The sequence below is a fragment of the Lemur catta genome, chromosome 15 (genome assembly GCF_020740605.2).
Source record: "Lemur catta isolate mLemCat1 chromosome 15, mLemCat1.pri, whole genome shotgun sequence".
Taxonomy (NCBI): Eukaryota; Metazoa; Chordata; class Mammalia; order Primates; family Lemuridae; genus Lemur; species Lemur catta.
In genome coordinates this window covers 27,772,755-27,793,312 of record NC_059142.1, presented here as the reverse complement: position 1 = coordinate 27,793,312, position 20,558 = coordinate 27,772,755, and the positions used below count along the sequence as shown (strand labels likewise).

Genomic DNA, 20,558 nt, shown 5'->3' with positions numbered 1-20,558 from the left:
CCACTTCCATGCTGCCCTTGAAGACAAGCCCCTTAAAACCTTTGTGTTTTAAGATGTTTGCTTCTGATCTTAGGGAAAAAGCAGTAAATGCTAGCAAAATTAACATGCAACTTACAAAGCCTATAAATTTCTTACAGTAATGGCCTCTTATCCACAATTCCTGAGCTGAGATAATATGGATCCCAAGGGACTTCTTCCCACCACTTTTATTTCTGAGGATGCATAGGCAGGGGCTCATCAACCTCTATATTCCCAGCCCCTGCCTTGGCAAAAGCTAAGTGGACCCTCTTCTTTAAAATGGTTCCTTTTCCCAGACTAGAGAAGTAATCAGTCCTAAAGATACAAAACAATCCAGATAAATAAACTCTGTTTCTAACAGGAAACTTGTTTCTTCTAACACTACTAAACTGAATTCATTAGATCTCTACCCTACCAAGGAATGATACTTCTTGGCTCTTCTTTATGTGTACATACAAAAAAACCAGTTGTCAAGAACTCTTACCTGAAATTCTCTAAAACAAAAGTAGCTGAATCATAAGATGGTACTAATTCACTAAAAAGAAGCAAAAGGCAAAAAAACTATTTAGGTTATATAAGTTTAAAATTCCATTTAGTTAAAAATAACAAAGTCCCTCAGTAATACCTTGAAAACTTTAAGTCCCTAAGAAATATTTTCAAATCCTTATTAAACATAACATTAAATAAAATGAATTTATGCAACTATCAACAGTTTACAATTAAATAATTTTTTTAAAAAAAGCAATACAGTATATGATTACATATTAAAATAAGTACAAGACCCAAACTAAAAAAGTACTCATGGAAATAGGAAAAAGTAAGAAACTGAATCTGAGGCTGTGAACCTGAATTATTAAACAGATATAAACAGGCTTTAAAAAAATGAAAAGACACAGCAAAATCAAATATATCACAATTCCAAAACTTCCTTCTTCAGAACAAATTATGGGAAATATTAGCAGACCTTAAATACTTTTTTTTTTTTTTTTTTGAGACAGAGTCTCGCTTTGTTGCCCGGGCTAGAGTGAGTGCCGTGGCGTCAGCCTAGCTCACAGCAACCTCAAACTCCTGGGCTTAAGCGATCCTACTGCCTCAGCTTCCCGAGTAGCTGGGACTACAGGCATGCGCCACCATGCCTGGCTAATTTTTTCTACATAGATTTTTAGCTGCTCAAATCATTTCTTTCTATTTTTGGTAGAGACGGGGTCTCACTCTTGCTCAGGCTGGGACCTTAAATACTTTGAGAATATTTATGAGGATATATAATCACTTAAGGGACAACTGAAATGGACTAGCACATTAACACTTTCTTGGCAAGGCAAGATTACCTGATGCAACTTTACATACACCCAATCTTTTCCAAAAAGAACTGAACTATAAGCACAGGAAATGGGCTAAATGATAACCCATTTTGCTGTTAACCATCCTTGGATCATGTGGATGATCTGTGGTACTGTCATTAGAACACCTCAAAAGTCATTAAAACACTATTTATTATAAAGATACTATCATACAGTGTTGTAACAGTATTATAAATTTGATATGTAAAGTTACAAATTTACCAAAATAATAAACCATGAACCATTTTACCACATCTCCAGATAAATTTTCTAAAGTTCAATTCAAACTTTTGGTCATTATCAAAATAAGATACAAGATATATCTATAACACTGTGATAGTGCCTAAAGAAATTAGTAGTTTGCCATGTGAAAATATAGCACAGCTAAAAAATGAGTTAGTCTTTATTTTATGGTAAGAATGCATAGCTAAATAGGTCACATCTTTTTCACAGTAAGTAGATATACTTTGCCCTGTGACTGCTAACTGTATAATCTACTATCCAGATAAACTATGTCAAGCACTCCTATCATAACCCTAGTCAGTTGTTATCTTTCCTTTGAAGACACCACCCCATCCCCAGATACTCTTGCCTGGTTAATCTTTACTATTCCTTCAGGTAACAGATTAGAAGTCACATACTCTTGGAAGTCTGCTCTAAGGTCTTCCATTATGTACTTTCCTAGCACTCGATATACACAAACCCCATTTAGCAGGAGCAATGCAACTAGTGCCTGGAAAGCCTTCCTGTTCAAATTTAGTCAAATAAGGGACATGATTTTGGCTATCATTTTGTGCAACATTCAATCACACAAGTGCTGGTCAATTCTCCCACCAAGTTCAGAACATCCTCCATAAAGTGCAAAGACTTCAACAAATCCCCAGTTGCCTGCTGATCTGCATACCATTACTTCCATCATGTGCTTAACATCCAGTGAGACTTATTTCTTGTATTGTTGTTATTGTTGTTTTTGATCTAAGTCCAGACTACCATTGTCATATTTTTCTTAGCCATCAAGGGTCAAAGGAGTTCATCAAAACACAAAATAAACAGCAGGAGATGCCACAGTCAACTTAGAATGGTGAAGTAGAAATATTACGAGTGAAGAGCACAGGTTCGAAGGCTGACTAACCAAGAGGATACAGTACAGTCTGCCCTAGCTCTCACCTGCTGAGAGAAAATGATCAAATGTAGAACACAGAAAACAGATCAATCAATCCTAGGGTATATGTGATATACTTCTACATATGTAATATTTTTTTAGGGAAAACATTTTAGACACAAATAGCATTATAACAAATTACTACTAGGGGGCAGCATTAAACAGGATACAAATACCTTCCCTATCACCAGTCATCACATTTTATTGTGGCTCTAATCATATATTTTTCTCAATAAATCATAATTCATAAATCAGAAGAGCTTTCTATTGTGCTTAGAATGTTAGCACTTAAGACATGCCTGGAACACAGCTAGGATTAGAATATTCACAGCAAGCACTCAAATATTTCTAAATATTCACCTGCAGACTCATAGAGAGCTGAAAATATTTGCTCAAAAATTTCATTTGCATTCTTTATATACACACACAAAACTATAGTTGCTGCTAAGCCATCTACTTCCACCACCCTTAAATATTTAACACCTCTACATTATGCTCATTTGGAGGTTATCTTCAATCATACTAATTGATGTTACCATTCTGTGCCCCTCTCTCTCTCTACATATATATATGTGTGTGTGTATATATATATACATATATATATATGACATCACTTTATGTTTCCATAATATTCTTTGTTTGTTTGTTTGTTTGTTTTTTTGAAACAGAGTGTCACTGTGTTGCCCTGGCTAGAGTGAGTGCCGTGGCGTCAGCCTAGCTCACAGCAACCTCAAACTCCTGGGCTTTAGCAATCCTACTGCCTCAGCCTCCCAAGTAGCTGGGACTACAGGTATGCGCCACCATACCCAGCTAATTTTTTCCATATATATTTTTAGTTGGCCAGATAATTTCTTTCTATTTTTAGTAGAGACAGGGTCTCGCTCTTGCTCAAGCTGGTCTCGAACTCCTGACCTCGAGCGATCCACCCGCCTCGGCCTCCCAGAGGGCTAGGATTACAGGCGTGAGCCACCACGCCCGGCCTGTTTTCATAATATTCTTTATTTCTTCTCTTCTTTTAGAAGTATGGACTGACTACTCTGGCCTTTATGATGACACTGGATTCATCTCATGATAGTGTCAGTGAATCTTTGGCTTCACAGAATATGAAAAACTTGCCTCAAACCATCTCTAGCCCAGAACTCTGTAAGTCACTGATCTGCAAATCTCCAGATCAGTGACCTCATCATAACTTCATGAACAAAGGGAATGGAGGATTACAAGTAACCATTTGTTCCTTCAGGAAACAGACTGGTGAGCTACATAAAAATTGGTTCTCCTTCCTAACTTGACCATTTCTTTTTAAAATTTTTTAAGAGAAAGTGTCTCACTCTGTTGCCTAGGCTGAAGTGCAGTGGCATGATAAGCTCACTGCAGCCTCGAAATCCTGGGCTCCAGTGATCCTCCCGCCTCCCCCTCCCCCGCCAAGTACCTGGGACTACAGGCATGCACCACCACAATCGGCTAATTTTTAAATTTTTGTAGAGATGGGGTCTTGCTATGTTGCCCAGGCTAGTCTGGAAGTCCTCACACCTCAAGTGATCCTTCCACCTTGGCTTCCCAAAGTGCTAGGATTATAGGCGTGAGCCACCACGTCCAGCCCCAACTTGACGATTTCTCTCAGAAACTCCCTAGAGTTAACTTTTCTTTTTTCTTTCTTTTTTTGAGACAGAATCTTGTTCTGCCACCCAGACTGGAGTGCAGTGGCACCATCATAGCTCACTGCAACCTCAAACACATGGGCTCAAGCGATCCCCTGGTCTAAGCCTCCTGAGTAGCTGGGAAGACAGGCATGTGCCCCCATGCCAGCTATTTTTTCTATTTTTTGTAAAGACAGGGTCTCCCTATGTTGCTCAGGTTGGTCTCCAACTCCTGACTTAAAGCGATCCTCCACCTCAGCCTCTCAGAATGCTGGGATTATAGGCGTGAGCCACTGCACCTGGCCTCAATTTCTTTCTAGGTTATAAAGTATTCTTGACAATGCCAGTCTCTATTCTGAACTCTTCTCAGAACGTCTGATATAAAATGATACATAACAAATATTAGATTTTAATAAAGAATTCTCCACTATTTAATGTGGAATATTTACCCAAAAAGACTTTTAGTTCCTCTTCTGTGTCTCCTATGTAGCACCTACAACAGTGCTGGGATATACAGTCTTTAAAAAATAATACCTCACTGATTTAATGACTTTTTCCCTCTATTGTGGCTCCATCACCGGTCACTGACTAATGGAACTAAAGGTAATAGAGACATCATTGCTTTGCACATCTAAACTCTGGTAACTTAATGTCAGTGAATGCTGGTCTTTCTTATTTCAGCCCTCTTTTCTTTGCTGATCAATGCATCAGTAAAGTTGCTAACATACAAGAACCAATATAGCTGCTTCCTGTATGTTAATGAATAAACTGAGTTTCTAGAAACATTAGAGTTAAGGCCAGGTTCGGTGGCTCACACCTGTAACCCCAGCACTTTGGGAAGCTGAGGCAGGAGGATCATTTGAGGTCAGGAGTTTTGAGACCAGCCTGTGCAAGAGTGAGATCTTGTCTCTACAAAAAATAGAAAAATTACCCAGGTGTAGTGGCATGCATCTGTAGTGTCAGCTCCTCAGGAGGCTAAGGCAGGAAGATTGCTTGAGCCCAGGGGTTTGAGGTTGCAGTGAGCTATGATGACACCCCTGCACGCTAATTGTACTTAGGGAGGAGGGCGAGGGGGACAGAGACTCTGTCTCAAAAAAAAAAAAAAAAAAAGAAAGTAAGAAAGAATTAAGTTAAAAGCCAAAATTTCCAATAAGTTAGTGAGTATTACTAGAGAGAGAGGGCCCTAAGGTGATCTTTACCCATGAGAGGCTGCTTAATTATCAGACTGATAAGCATCGTTGCCTGCCTGATGAGCTGCTGAAAGTGGTATAAAGATGGCAATTTACATATATCAATGGCTCCCAAACTTTAGTGTTGCATTACTTAGGATGCCCAAGATGCATTTCCTGGATAACACCTTTAAAGAGTCTGGGGAAGTAGGCCTGGGAATCTGCATGTTGAAGAAATACCCCAGTGGCTCTGATGTAAGTGATCCATGAACCACACTTTAAATTAAAAAACACGGCCGGTGGCAGTGGCTCACGCCTGTAATCCTAGCACTCTGGGAGGCCAAGGCAGGAGGATCACTCGAGATCAGGAGTTCGAGACCAGCCCGAGCAAGAGCAAGACCCCATCTCTACTAAAAATAGAAAGAAATGATTTGGACAGCTAAAAATATATATAGAAAAAAATTAGCTGGGCATGGTGGCGCATGCCTGTAGTTCCAGCTACTCGGGAGGCTGAGGCAGGAGGATTGCTTGAGCCCAGGAGTTTGAGGTTGCTGTGAGCTAGGCTGATGCCACGGCACTCTAGCCCAGGCAAGAGAGCGAGACTCTGTCTCAAAAAAAAAAAAAAAAAAATTAAAAAACACTAATTTGTTATGGGAGTTTTAAGGAAAAAAAATTGAAAAGCACTAATGCTTATGTATGTTACATACATCAAAATCTGTTTCATTCCACATAACACGAATGATGGAATGGTTCAGAAAAGATACGTTCAAAACTAAAATAGCTAACCATACCAAAGAGACATCCTTGGGATACCACTGAATATTCTTTCTTCAACCAAATCTACTCAATGATAACAAATACCTAGTCTGTTTAATAATATTGAGTGCTTTAATGAGATATGAATATTGTACCAAATTTGTTAATTAAGAAAGAAATAAAGACTCCTCCTACTGGTCAGTGCCACCTGAGTTCTGGCATTACAAAAATTCTGCCCTTCTATGAATAGGAGTAGTGGGTAGTCATGATGCTCAAGAGCAAGAGCTTACACCAATGATTCTCAACCAGGGGTTTGTCCCCAGGGGATATTTAGTAATGTCTGGGAACATTTTTGTCATAAGGGGGATCATGGGTGCTCCTCCCACCCCACAAATAATTATCCAGCTCAAAATGACAACAATGCCAAAGTTAAGAAACCCTGGCTTCCACCAGATACTCTAATACAATGAATGCCCTGTGGCCATAAGAGGGAATCGTATATTAGAGAAAAAAGAAAAGGCAGCTCAATATGTAAACATTTTTATAAGAAAGGCTATTTTCTAAATGTACCACAGCCTTCAACATGCTAGAAAAACTCCATAGCATTCCATAAGCCATCTCTAAAATATAAGATAGATTAAGTCTGTCATACCAAAATATTTATCTGAAGCAGTGGCTTCACCCTTCATCCTAGGAATAAGCAAAGGAGATACAAAAAGAATAAACTGAAAATGCCCATCTGTACCCAATATCATGGACTAAATTATATCTCCCAAAATTCTTATGTTATAGCCCTAACACCGAACATGACCATATTTGTAGATATGTCCTTTAGGAAGGTAACTAAGGTTAAATGACATCATAAGGGAAGAACTCTAATCCAATAAGGCTGGTATACTCATAAGAGGAAGAGACACCAGAGACTGATCTTTCTCCAAGGCACTAACAGAGAAGAGATCATGTAAGGACACAGTGAGAAGGCAACTGTCTGCAAGCTGAGAGGCCTCATCAGAAATGGAATTTTTTGGCACTTTGATCTTGGACTTCTTGCCTCCATAACCATAAGAAAATAAATTTCTGTTGTTTAAGCCACCCAGGATGTGGTATTTTGTTATGGCAGCCCAAGCAGACTAATATACCTATAGAGATTTGATTTCAAATGGCCTGGGTATGGCATGGCCCAGCATTGATAATTTTCAACAAAATCTCAAATGAGTCTACCATATAATCAGACTTAAGAATCACTTATCTAACAGCATAGTATAATTCTAATTATATTTGAAAGAAGATGCTGTTCAGAAGAATATTAAGATTCAGTCCAAAATGAAAAAGATACATAGACTACAACTTTTTGTAGTAACTGTTTCCTCCCACAATCTTTTAGGCTATGGAGATAACACCATGCCACCTTCAAATTCTTTTGGCATTTCATCCATTTCTGAGTTTCATATAACAAGATATAAGTTAATTCAGCCGGGCGCAGTGGCTCATGCCTATAATCCTAGCACTCTGGGAGGCTGAGGCAAGAGGATTGCTTGAGCTCAGGAATTCAAGTCCAGCCTGAGCAACAGTGAAACCCTGGTCTCTAGTAAAAATAAAAAAATTTACCAGGGCATCGTAGCATGCGCCTGTAGTCCCAGCTACTCAGGAGGCTGAGGCAGGAGGATCACTTGAGCCCAGGAATCTGAGGTTGCAGTGAACTACGATGACACCACTGCACTCTACCCAGGGTAACAGAGTGGAGACTCTGTCTCAAAAAATAAATAAAAAGATATGTTGGCCAGGCGCAGTGGCTCACGCCTGTAATCCTAGCCCTCTGGGAGGCCGAGGCGGGAGGATCGCTCAAGGTCAGGAGTTCAAGACCAGCCTGAGCGATACCCCGTCTCTACTAAAAATAGGAAGAAATTATCTGGCCAACTAAAAATATATATATAAAAAAAATTAGCCGGGCATGGTGGCGCGTGCCTGTAGTCCCAGCTACTCGGGAGGCTGAGGCAGTAGGATCGCTTGAGCCCAGGAGTTTGAGGTTGCTGTGAGCTAGGCTGACACCACAGCACTCACTCTAGCCTGGGCAACAAAGTGAGACTCTGTCTCAAAAAAAAAAAAAAAAAAAAAGATATGTTAATTCAAAAGGTAAGTAAAAGAATAAACAAACACTGATGAAGCTAATGGGATCAATTATTTTTTCTACACTATGGAAAAAGAAGTTCCAGGAAAAAAAACAATTCCTAATTCATAATCATTTTCTCTTTGCATTCAAGTGTGAGTCCACCAGACTTTTAGGGGGGACTAGTTTTACATGCATAAAATAGAGCTCACCAGACCACATCATTACAAACAGCACCTTAAAAAGAGATGGAATTAAAAAAAAATTCTTTTAAAACAAGTATATGCACTGGCACATAAATGAAAATGAAATGTAAAAACTGTGTCATACCTGGTAAAGTCTGGTGGAACAGGAGTGGTAACAAAGGATGCCATGGGCTTTCGATGAACTTGCTGAAACATCATGAGGATCTCTGAGCTCTTAGATATCAACTCACTCTTACTACAAGACCGCAACTGTGTAAGGAAAAAAATTATCTGAACAAACAAAATTACTATTTATTGGCATCTCACAATTCTTAATAAGGAAGGAAATGACAATTATTCTGGTCATAAACTGAAAAAAATAAATAAAAATAAAATGACTCTTTCAAAGAAAATTGGCAGTCTACAAAAGATCTAGGTTTATTTATTTCCATTCTAACAGTAAAGTCATTGAAAAAGAGTACTTGATTTTAATGCAATTTTCTCTCCTCACATTTTAGGGTAAGTCAAATTTTAAGCAACTACAAACAAATTTTCAGATTGGCACAGTGAAGCTCTTATATATATTAAAGAACAAATTCTGTATGTTGAAAGCCTTTAAAAGCAAGCATTTCTCAGATGGCATTCTACATAACAGAAATGTTAAGATATAATACACACACCAAATCTTATCCTGTTATCAATTTCAGAAATACTACTTAAGTTATGTCAAAGAGAAAAAGTGAGAAATCTAACTTCAGTAGTAGTTTAAAAGACAACTGATTCTGTATTCAAGAAAATTAGTTAGAAGTTCTAATTCCACCACTAATTACATAACTCTCAGTCTGTTTATGTATAAAACCAGAATAATAAATCCACCACTGCATGCTTCACTGAGTTTAAGGATCGTGAAGCTGTATGTGAAACCGCGTTGTAAACTATCTGTTATGGAATGAATTATGTTCCCCAACACCACCCAAATTTGTATGTGGCAGGCCATCCCCCAATACCTCAGAACTACATTTAGAGATAATCTTTAAAGAGGTGATTAAGTTAAAAATGGGGTCATTAGGGTGGGGCCTTAATTCAACATGACTAGTATTGTTATAAGAAGAGACACCAGGAGCGGGCACTCATATAGAAGAGCCCGTGTGAGGACACAGTGAGAAAGCAAGCCAAGGAGAGAGAACTCAGGAGAAACCAAACCTGACAACACCTGGATCTCAAACTTCAAGCCCCTAGCACTATGAGAAAGTAAATTTCTGTTGTTTAAGCGTCCCATATTTTATTATGACAGCCCTAGCAAACTAATATCCTATCAAATGCCATATGGATGATATTTATAAAACCCACTACAGTTGGGTTTATATGTTTTAAATAACAGTTGCTTATAGCTCACCAAGAATAATTATATCACATCATATGATCTATATCGGAGCTTACAGCCTTGGGTTTACCAAGAATAATCATATGATATGACTGGACTACTCGATCAACCAACAAGATTTTTTTTGGTAATTGGTAATAGGGCAGAAAAAACAAGCACCAGCATAGTTTGTCATTCATATTACTACGTGTCAGGCATTGCCCAGGACATTGAGGTTTTTTCAGTAACTGACTTAAATAAATGATCTAATGTTATTGAATTTTATTTATGATTTTAAGGTATGTTAAAATCACTGTGTGCATATATACACATACATATAAAGTTTTAATTTGTATTTTTCATTAAACAAATATTCATTGAATGGTTACTAAATATATCCTTCCTTGACCCCATATGTTCCAAAGGCAACTCGTTCCTTCAATTGACATTTATTATCACCATACATGTGTTTCTACAATTACTATGTGTATGTATACAGCCATAAACAAAGTTCTGAATATTTCTGAAGTTCACATAAATACTATTAGGCTCTGTCACCATGCAGCCTATATTTTTCACTCAATACTGTTTTTGAGATTTAATTGTATTGACATTCATAGACTTAGTTCAACAGTTTTAAAAAATACCTTTGTATGACTATCATATAATTTATTTATCTTCTTATCAATGGACATTTAGGTTGCTTCCTAGTCTTCACTATGAAAATAACTTTGGAGTGAAAGGATGGCCTTAACAAACTAACAGAAAAATATAAACTCACTGTCTCTAAGACTGACCACAGAGACATTAACCTTACACTGTGCTTGAGATCAATCACTTGTCTTTTAAGATTAACTAATTATCTATGAAAATGTTTTTACCGCATTTGAAAAGAGCTGAGCAGACAAAACAAAGTGTAAATCCTGCCCCTTTACATTTGCCAGACCAGTTCTGCCAGAACCACTGATAAGCAAGTCTCCAGGAATAGTAAAAAAAAAAAAAACAAAACAGGAGAAACGGACACCCTGACATCTTACAGCTGCTTCCTGCTAATTAATTAGTCCACAGCAATAAATTTTCTTTACCTCTTTATGACCCCCCAATAACAACTCCAAGCCACTTGATCTCCACACTGGCACTTCCCTCTTTCTTTCAGGTGCTGTACCATTTCTCTTTTCTCCCTCTCTCTCTCTCTCTCTCTCTCTCTCTCAGAAAAAGTAAAATACACTTTTACTTCTTTCTACTCTAATCTTTGTGTTGAGAATTATTCTCCACCTGTGTACAAATTTCCACCCTAACAGAGTGAAGACCCTTAAAAACAGTTCCTTGTAAACATATTGAAGTTTCTCTAGGACTGGAATTACTGGTTGAAGCATACCAACAAATTCAGCAGATATTAGCAAACTGCTCTCGAAAGCAGTTCAATAGATATATGCTTCTATCAGCAGTAAATTCCCTTGTAAACATTTATATTTTTACTTATTAATTTTTGCCAATCTAATGGGTATAAGATGACATTTTGCTGGGTTTTAGTAAACACTGCCCAGTTTATCAGTAAAACTTCACATTTATTGATCAAATAACAGTGCAAAGGAGGCTTAACATAACTAGCTCCATTTTGCTTCTGACCTCCTGTAGTAATAACCTTTAGAATAAAAGTTTCTACTTAGTTCTGCATGTAAGCTAGCTAATTACAGGAAGAATTTATTACTATTAATAGTTTGTAGTTCAGCTCTAGAAAAAAGATGATAACCATCCCTTTCCCAAAACTAACTCCCAGGGAGATAAGGAACATACACATACAAGTATCAATGCTATGTTAAAGATTTATAGGAACATTGTGACCATATCTATGCCCTCCAAAGTTAACTGACCAAGAACGAAGTTTTATAACCTCCTCAGACCCTGGCTGACACTCAGATGTCTGCAGTCCTTGGTTACCTACTGCAACTCGCATCCTCTTCCTGTTTCCTTTAACATAAAAAAGAGCCTCAAGTTCATACTAACTTAAGATGGTTCTTTAGGACATTAGTCCACCATCTTCTTGGTTTGCTGACTCTCTGAATAAAACTGACCTTCCTTGCACCAACATGTTGTCACTCAACTTATTGTGGCTGTCCTGTATTGAGTAGCATGAGCTTGGCACTCAGTTACAGTCATCTAGGATCTATGGATCTGTCCATATCTCTTGCTCCTATTTTATGAGATTGTTTTAGCTATTTATGGTTGAGTTGTATTTCTTTATAAATTCTGGATGCCAATTCATTCAGTTTTAGGAATGACACAACTTTTCCCAGTCTGTGGGTTGTCAATCTAGCTTTTAAAATATTTTTTGGGCTGGGCACAGTGGCTCATGCCTGTAATCCTAGCACTCTGGGAGGCCAAGGCAGGAGCTTGAGCTCAGGAGTTCAAGACCAGCCTGAGCAAGACCGCATCTCTACTAAAAACAGAAAAACTAGCTGGGCATTGTGGCATGTGCCTGTGGTCTCAGCTACTTGGGAGGCTGAGGCAGGAGGATCACTTGAGCCCAGGAGTTTGAGGTTGCAGTGAGCTATGATGACTGCATTCTACCCAGGACAACAGAGTGAGACTCTGTCTCAAAAAAAAAAAAAAAAAAAAAAAAAAGATTTTTGGTTCAAAAAAAAGTTTTAATTGATTTGAGTCTTTCTCCTTAAATGTTTAATATACCTGGAACTGATTCTTGTATACAGAGTAAAATGAAGATCTAACTTTATTTTCCACATGTGTAACTGTCAATATTTGTTGAAAAGTCCATCCTTCTCCATTTGTTGTATATGCCTGAGTGTCTACACATGAACTTTTTATTGTTTTACTTATCTATTTGTCTCTCTGTGTGCCAATACCAGTGTCATAATTATAATACTGTGGTTTCATGTCTTGATACACAGTATGACAAGAGCTCCAACTTTGTTTCTTCCCCCTCCCCCGATTGGGGGCCCTTGCTCGTTCATATTAATATTGGAATTTTATCAAATTCTGAGAAAACTCACATTGAAATTAAGATTGAACTGCATTGTAGATTAATACTGGAGAATAACTCCATTATAATATTCAATTTTCCCTTGGATCAATGCCATAATTCATTGCAAAAGTTGATTACATGAATTGCATCAAGAGGCCAGATGGAAGAAACACTCAGGTAGAAAACATTGCTCTATGATCGTAATTCTCTGCAAGCCTGGCTGATGAAACTACCCGTTTTAACCTGAAACCAGTTTTCCCTAATAGCTATTGAAACAACCTGCTGCAACTCTTAAGACTATATTTACCCATTGCCATCACTCACCAGAGATTGCCAGCTCCCTAAAATTTTACAAGTACCAATGAATTACATTTAAAATAATAACAACATTTCTTCTTTTTACAAAACTTTCAACCTTCTCTTCGTTCTTCACTCTGGGAGGCCGAGGCAGGAGGATTGCTCGAGGTCAGGAGTTCAAGACCAGCCTGAGCAAGAGCAAGACCCCGTCTCCACTAAAAAATACAAAGAAATTAGCCGGACAACTAAAAATATATAGAAAAAATTAGCCGGGCATGGTGGCGCATGCCTGTAGTCCCAGCTACTCGGGAGGCTTTGAGACAGAAGGATTGCTTGAGCCCAGGAGTTTCAGGTTGCTGTAAGCTAGGCTGATGCAACGGCACTCTAGCCTGGGCAACAGATCGAGACTCTGTCTCAAAAAAAAACAAAAAACAAAAAACACTCCATTAAGAAAATAAGGCTCAAATGGCTTTACTGGTGAATTCTATCAAATATCTACAGAAGAAACAATACCAATTCTATACAACTTGTTCCAGGAAACTGAAGATACAATTTAAAACATCTTTGAGGCCAGGATTACTCTGATACCAAAGCCAGACAAAGATATTTCAAGAAAAGAAAACAACACTCTATATCCCTAATGCACAAAGATGCAAAAATTCTCAACAAAATTTACACTAATCATATCCACAATAGAAGGAAAATACAGCAACCAAACTGGGGTTTTTATCCCAGGAATACAAGGCTGGTTTGCTATTTTAAAAAAACAAAACAAGTCACTGTATTAAGAACTAAAAATGAAAAAAACATGATCTCTATAGATGCAGAAAAAGAATTTGACAAAATTCAACTGCAAAGGACTGAATGCTGTGTCCTTCCCAAAACCACATATGGAATCCTAACCCCCAAGGTGATAGTATTAGAAGGTGGGATTTTTGAGAGTTGATGAGGTAGAACCCTCAGGATTGGAATTAGTGCTCTAATAAAACAGACCCCAAAGAGCTAGTTCATCCCTTCTTCCACGTGAGAACACAGCAAGTAGTAGGAAGCAGGCTATTACCAGACACCAAACCTGTTGGCACCTTAGTCTTGGACTTCCCTGCCTCCAAAACTGTGAGAAATAAATTTCTCTTAGTTATAAACCACGTAGTATACGGTATTTGAGCTATAGCAGTTGGAACACACTGACACCAACATTGATTCACAATAAAAACTCTCATCAAACAGGAATAGAAGGAAATTCCTAAACCTGATAAAGAACATCTACAATTACCCACAGCTAACATCATACTTAAATCAACATTGTACTAGAGGTTCTATCCAGTGCAATCTGACAAGAAGACATAAAAGGCAGCCAAACTGCAAAGAGAACTGACTTTATTCAGAGATGACAAGACTACCTATAGGCAATCCAAGCAATCTACAAAACAGCTATCAGAACGAATAAATGAATTTAGCAACACTTCAGGATACAAAATCAATATACAAAAAGAGTTGTATAGCCACAAGCAATCAGAAATTGAAATTTAAAAAAATCACTTACTATAGCATTAAAAAAATCTGAAATACCTAATAAATCTGACAAAATACATGGAAGACCTGAACCCTGAAAACTACAAAATACTGCCGAAAGAAATTATAGAAGACCTAAATAAATGCAGAGATACAACTGCTAGGGCAGACACATCTTCATGCAATGAAGACTCAGTATTGTTCAGATGTCATTTCTCCCCAAATTGATCTACAAATACAATACAATTCCAATGAAAATCCAAAAAGAGTTCTTTTTCCACAGAAATTGACAAGCAGATTCTAAAATTCACATGGAAATGGAAAAGATACGAAATACCCAAATCAATTCTTGAAAAAAAGAACAAAGTTGGAGAGCTAACACTTAAAGCTATAGTAATCAAAATTGTGTAGTACCGGCATGAAAACAAGCAAATCAATGGAACGGAATAGACAGTCCACTCGTATGTGGACATCTAATTTTTTAAAAAGATGCAATGGCAGTTCAGTGGAGAAAGGATAGTCTTTTCAACAAATGGTGCTGGAGCAACTGGACAGCCATACATCCAAACAAAAAACACCTTGGATCCACACTTTATGTACAAAAATATTCAAAATGGACCACAGATCTAGCTATCAAACCTAAGACAATGAAGTTTCTGAAAGAAAACATAGGAGAAAAAAATCTTTGTGTTTTTGGGTTAGGTAAAGGTTTCTTAAATATGACACCAAAAGAACAAATTGATAAATTAGACTTTATAAAATTAAAACACATTCCTCTTCAAAAAAATACTTTTAAGAAAATGAAAAGACAAATTGAGACTTGAGTAAAATCTTTGCAAAGCATACATCTGATAAAGGACTTTATCAGATATAAATATCTGAATAAATATAAATATCTTAAGATATATATCTTATATAAAGAACTCTGGAAATCCAAAAAGAAAATGAACAAGTCAATAAAATGATAGGCAAAAGATGTGAACAGACACCTCAACAAGACGTATGGATGATAAATTTAATTTTAAGAAATGATGCTCAACATCACTAGTTATTAGGCAAATACAAATTAAGGCCACAATTAGATATTCTTCTGAGAATGGCTAAAATAAAAAAAGACTACACTATGTCCTGATAAGGATGTGGAAGAGAAACTGGTAGTGTTACTGGTAGGAATATAAAAATAGTACAATTACTTGAGAAAGCTATTGCAGTTACTTAAAAAGTTAATCACGCACCTACCATTTGACTGAGCCATTCCATCTTAGGTGGATCCAAGAGTAAAAGAAATATACATCCATGTAAAGATCTGTACATGAACATTTATCTGTAACAGCTTTATCTGTAACAACCCAAAACTGAATTTTTGGGTTTAGGTTCAACCCAAATGACCACAAACAGTTGAATGAATAAACAAACTGTGGTATATACATACAATGGAATACTACTTAGCAATGCTAAGGAAAGAATTACTGATACACATAGCAACATGAATAAATCTCAAAATAATTTTGCTGAGTGAAAGAAGTTAGATATAAAATGAGTACATAGTATAATTCTTTATATAAAACCCTAGAAAATGCAAATTTATCTGTAATGACAGAAAGCAGATCTACAGTTCCATGAAGAGGGAAGGGTTGAAGAAAATAGTACAAAAGGGCACAAGGAGATTTTTGGGACATATATATGTCCACTATCTTCACTATGGTGAAGGTTTCACAGATACACACATTCATCAAAACTTATCAAATTGTGAACCTCAAATACATGCAGTTGGCCAGGTGCATGATTCATGCCTGCAATCTTAGTGTTTTGGGAGACCAAGCGGGGAGGATCCCTTGAGGCCAGGAATTCGAAACCAGCCTAGGCAACACAGCCAAGATTCTGTCTCTACAAAAAAAATTTTTTTTCATTTGCCCGTCGTGGTAGTACACACTCATAGTCCCAGCTACTCAGGAGGCTGAGGCTGGAAGATCGCTTGAGCCCAGGAGTTTGAGGCTGCAGTGAACTGTACCCACCACGGTACTCCACTCCAGCCTGGATGACAAAGCAAAACCCTGACATACATACATAAAAAAAAATGCAGTTTCTTTTATGTTAATTATTTCTCAATAAAGCTGTTTAAGAAAAACATAACATATAAATCCTCAATCCTCAACCCCTACTCACCACAGCTGTCTAAACTTGCCCCATCACTCCAACAGAAGGCTGCAAGTTTATTTTCTAGAGGGGATAAAATAAAATCTCTCAACTAAGAAAACAATATGTACAATTAAGAAAGGGAGTACTGATGAAAATACAAGATTTAGTAAATATCTGTGTACTAAATCCTACCAGCCAAACTGTCAATCAAGTGTATACATAAAATAAAAATACTTTCAGACATGCAGTAAAGAAAAATTTATTCTGATTACCCTTCCTGGAAAGCTACTGAGGGAAAGAAGTGTGATACCACAACAAGTAAGTAACCCCAAAGAGTAAAAGCCATGGCAATCAGGAAACAAGGGATTCAACCCAGGGAAGAAGTGAAGAGAATCTCCAGGATGATTAAGAAAACAATCTCATGAAGCACCTGTGTATAAGGCATAGAGAGAAATTCAAGAATTCCAAACAAGTTCAAGACAAGTGAATATATCAAATATTTATGCAATACCATATATTTACTCATTTACTACATGCTTCATACTCACCCAGGCCTAATCTAAAATATAAACAATACTGCGAGGATAGAATTTTTGCCATTTTGTTCACTGCTGTATCCCAAACAACTAAAACAATGCTTTCTATTTGGCATTTGATATTTCCTCAATAAATAATTTTTTTTTCCTTTTTTTGGTGAGACAGGGTCTTGCTCTGTCGCCTAGGTTGCTAGAATGCTATGGCATGATCATAGCTCACTGCAATCTCAAGCTCCTGGGCTCAAGAGAACCTTCTGCCTCAGCCTCCCAAAGTGCTGGGACTACAGATACGCACAACCATACCTGGCTAATTTTCCCATTTTTTTTGTAGAGAGGGAGTCTCGCTTTTCCTCAGACTGGTCTCAAACTCCAGGTCTAAAGCAATCCTCCCGCCTCGGCCTCCCAAAGTGCTTAGGAGTACAGGTGTGAGCCACTGAGCCCAGCAATAAATAAAAATTCTAAAATTTTATATAGGAATCACTATATTTAAGAAATTTGCAACAATATAGTATCTCAAAGCCACCACTCAAATCACAATGTGGGGAGATTTTAACCTTATATAGATTTACAATTTCCATGGGTTATTCTCAGTAAAAATAATTCTATTCTTACAGAGCAAAATAAAGCTTATTAATGTAGTTCTAAAATATCAACAGAAAACTTGAGAAGAATCAGCTGATTCCTATTTCATAAAAATTCCCATTATACCACCTAGATCCACAGATCTTTTGATTTCACATGGATAACCTGTCAAAAAAACAACTTTTAAAGCATATGGACAAAAAAGGAGACAGACTATTTCATTATATTTAATATTTAATCACCTGGTGCTCCACTTCCTGAAGTAAGGATTCCAACAGTTCTGTTTCTTGGGTTAGAGATGTCTTCTGACCTGTTTAAAAATAGCAAAACGTCAACACTCAGGCTCATTACTGGTTTAAGAATGAAATTAACCTCCACTGAACATATTCCATAACAAAGAATCCATTTTAAGTAAGCATAAATTTGTCATTCCAGATACCCTAAAGATTTTCCTAGAGCTTTCAGAGGTTGTATCTAATATTACAGTAGCTTTGAAAAGAGAACTTTAGAACCAAATCTAACTAGTTTCAGACAAAATGCAATTTATGGCTATCAAACAAATCTAAGAAATGTATAATACAATGACAGTATATTTTAAGTAAAAAATTTACTTTCCTAGATTATTACATTTCTTTTAGAAGAAGCAATAAGATGAATTTCATTCAATGATTCTGAAATAATTTTCCCCCAAATTTAACTGTGGGTTAAAAGAGGGATGTATGTGGTAAACAGGCCAGATGTTTGTGCCATGTAAGCAAAAGGTCTGTCCTTTGAACACAGAGGGAACTGAAAAAAAGAATGCCCAAAGAGGTAAACAGTCTCAAGAAGCTGGAGACAGACAAGGATAAAGAAATTATTATTATAAAAAAGGAAGCAGGAAACTACTTTCTATGTTTTTAAAACAAAAAGAAGGTAAGATAGGCATGCTTGCCAAATCAGACCATTTTCTTTTTTTTTTTTTTTTTTTTGAGACAGAGTCTCACTCTGTTGCCCAGGCTAGAGCCAGTGCCGTGGCGTCAGCCTAGCTCACAGCAACCTCAAACTCCTGGGCTCAAGCGATCCTACTGCCTCAGCCTCCCGAGTAGCTGAGACTACAGGCATGCAGCACCATGCCTGGCTAATTTTTTCTATATATATTTTTAGTTGGCCAGATAATTTCTTTCCATTTTTTAGTAGAGGCAGGGTCTCGCTCTTGCTCAGGCTGGTCTCGAACTCCTGACCTCGCGCGATCCACTCGCCTCGGCCTCCCAGAGTGCAAGGATTACAGGCATGAGCCACTGCGCCCGGGCCAAATCAGACCATTTTCTTTGCAAACCACAAAATTTGAAAAACTAGAGGCATATCCCATAAGGTTAGCAGAAGTTATATCAATTTGGAGTACTGTTATTTGATAAAAAGACATTTAATAGGTAGAAACTTTTACTTTTGAAGCCAAATTAGAAGCTCGATTGCAAAAAGACACATGGGAGTCAAAATAAATGATTAGTGGCTGGGAGCGGTGGCTCACGCCTGTAATCCTAGCACTCTGGGAGGTCGAGGCAGGAGGATCACTCGAGGTCAAGAGTTCAAGACTAGCCTGAGCAAGAGCAAGACCCCGTCTCTACTAAAAATAGAAAGAAATTACCTGAACAACTAAAAATATATAGAAAAAATTAGCTGGGCATGGTGGCGCATGCCTGTAGTCCCAGCTACTTGAGAGGCTGAGGCAGAAGGATTGCTTGAGCCCAGGAGTTTGAGGTTGCTGTGAGTTAGGCTGATGCCACGGCACTCTAGCCTGGGCAACAGAGCGAGATTCTGTCTCCAAATAAATAAATAAATAAACAAACGATTCGCCAGGATCTACCATTATCAGAGGTAATTTCTACCGCCACCACATCCCACAGTCCTAAGACGTTAGCTATACATAATTCAATTTGAAAATTAGTGGTAGAAATTGAGATATGAATAAAAGTCTGAAGTTCCTCCTAATACCCTAAACCTGAAAGTATCTTATTTAATTCTGAAAACTATCTTGGAAATCACAAATTACAGTAACTTTTCAAAATGGAAAATAATTTGAAAAACACAAAAGCAGGGCAAATTCAGTTATTGGAAAGGGAAGTTATTTCAGTCAGTTATACAGTTAGTAAAATTAAGAGATACGTACTTTAGTATTATGACTTTTAATTGATTTGATTAAATAAATGAGGCAATGAACCAAATTCATTCAAGAAAAACAGGACCACATGCAAATGTGTCTGGCTACTATTTAAGATCACATTAACATTAAAGAAGCCCTCAGTTTAAAAATTTCTAACCCATACCAATATTGCAGTACTTTACATGGCTTAATGAACTTAAGGGAATCTCAAAGACCATCTAAAGTTCTCAAAAAATAAGAATGACTGAGATTGAGAGCCTAAGAACAATTATGATTTTCATTTACATAAATGATTTTTTTTTTTAAGAGATGGGATGTCACTTTGTCACCTAGGCTGGAGTGCAGTGTCACAATCATAGGTTATTGCAGCCTTAAACTCCTGCACTCGAACGATCCTCCCACCCCAGCCTCTTGAGTAGCTAGGACTACAGATGCATGCCACTGTGCCCGGCTAATTTTTCAAAATTTTTTGTAGAGACAGGGTCTCACTAATGTTGCCCATGCTGGTCACAAACTTCTGGCCTCAAGTGATCCTCCCACCTTGGCCTCCCAAAGTTTTGGGATTACAGGCATAAGCCACCACATCCAACACCTGGCCTACATAGAATCTTTAAGTGGCATTGTGACTGGTA

The 20,558-nt window shown here is 37.5% G+C and overlaps 1 protein-coding gene across 2 annotated transcripts in view; it reads right to left on the bottom strand.

The window, feature by feature from the left end:
- Positions 1-20,558, bottom strand: part of TRIM37 (tripartite motif containing 37) — a 127,149-nt gene that overhangs the window by 74,654 nt on the left and 31,937 nt on the right. For both annotated transcript variants that reach the window (XM_045525642.1, XM_045525643.1), the window contains exons 8-10: positions 18,029-18,096; positions 8,520-8,644; positions 503-553 (exon numbers count right to left, since the gene is read on the bottom strand). In XM_045525642.1, coding sequence (XP_045381598.1) covers positions 503-553; positions 8,520-8,644; positions 18,029-18,096 — 244 coding nt within the window. The remainder of the gene's footprint in view (positions 1-502; positions 554-8,519; positions 8,645-18,028; positions 18,097-20,558) is intronic.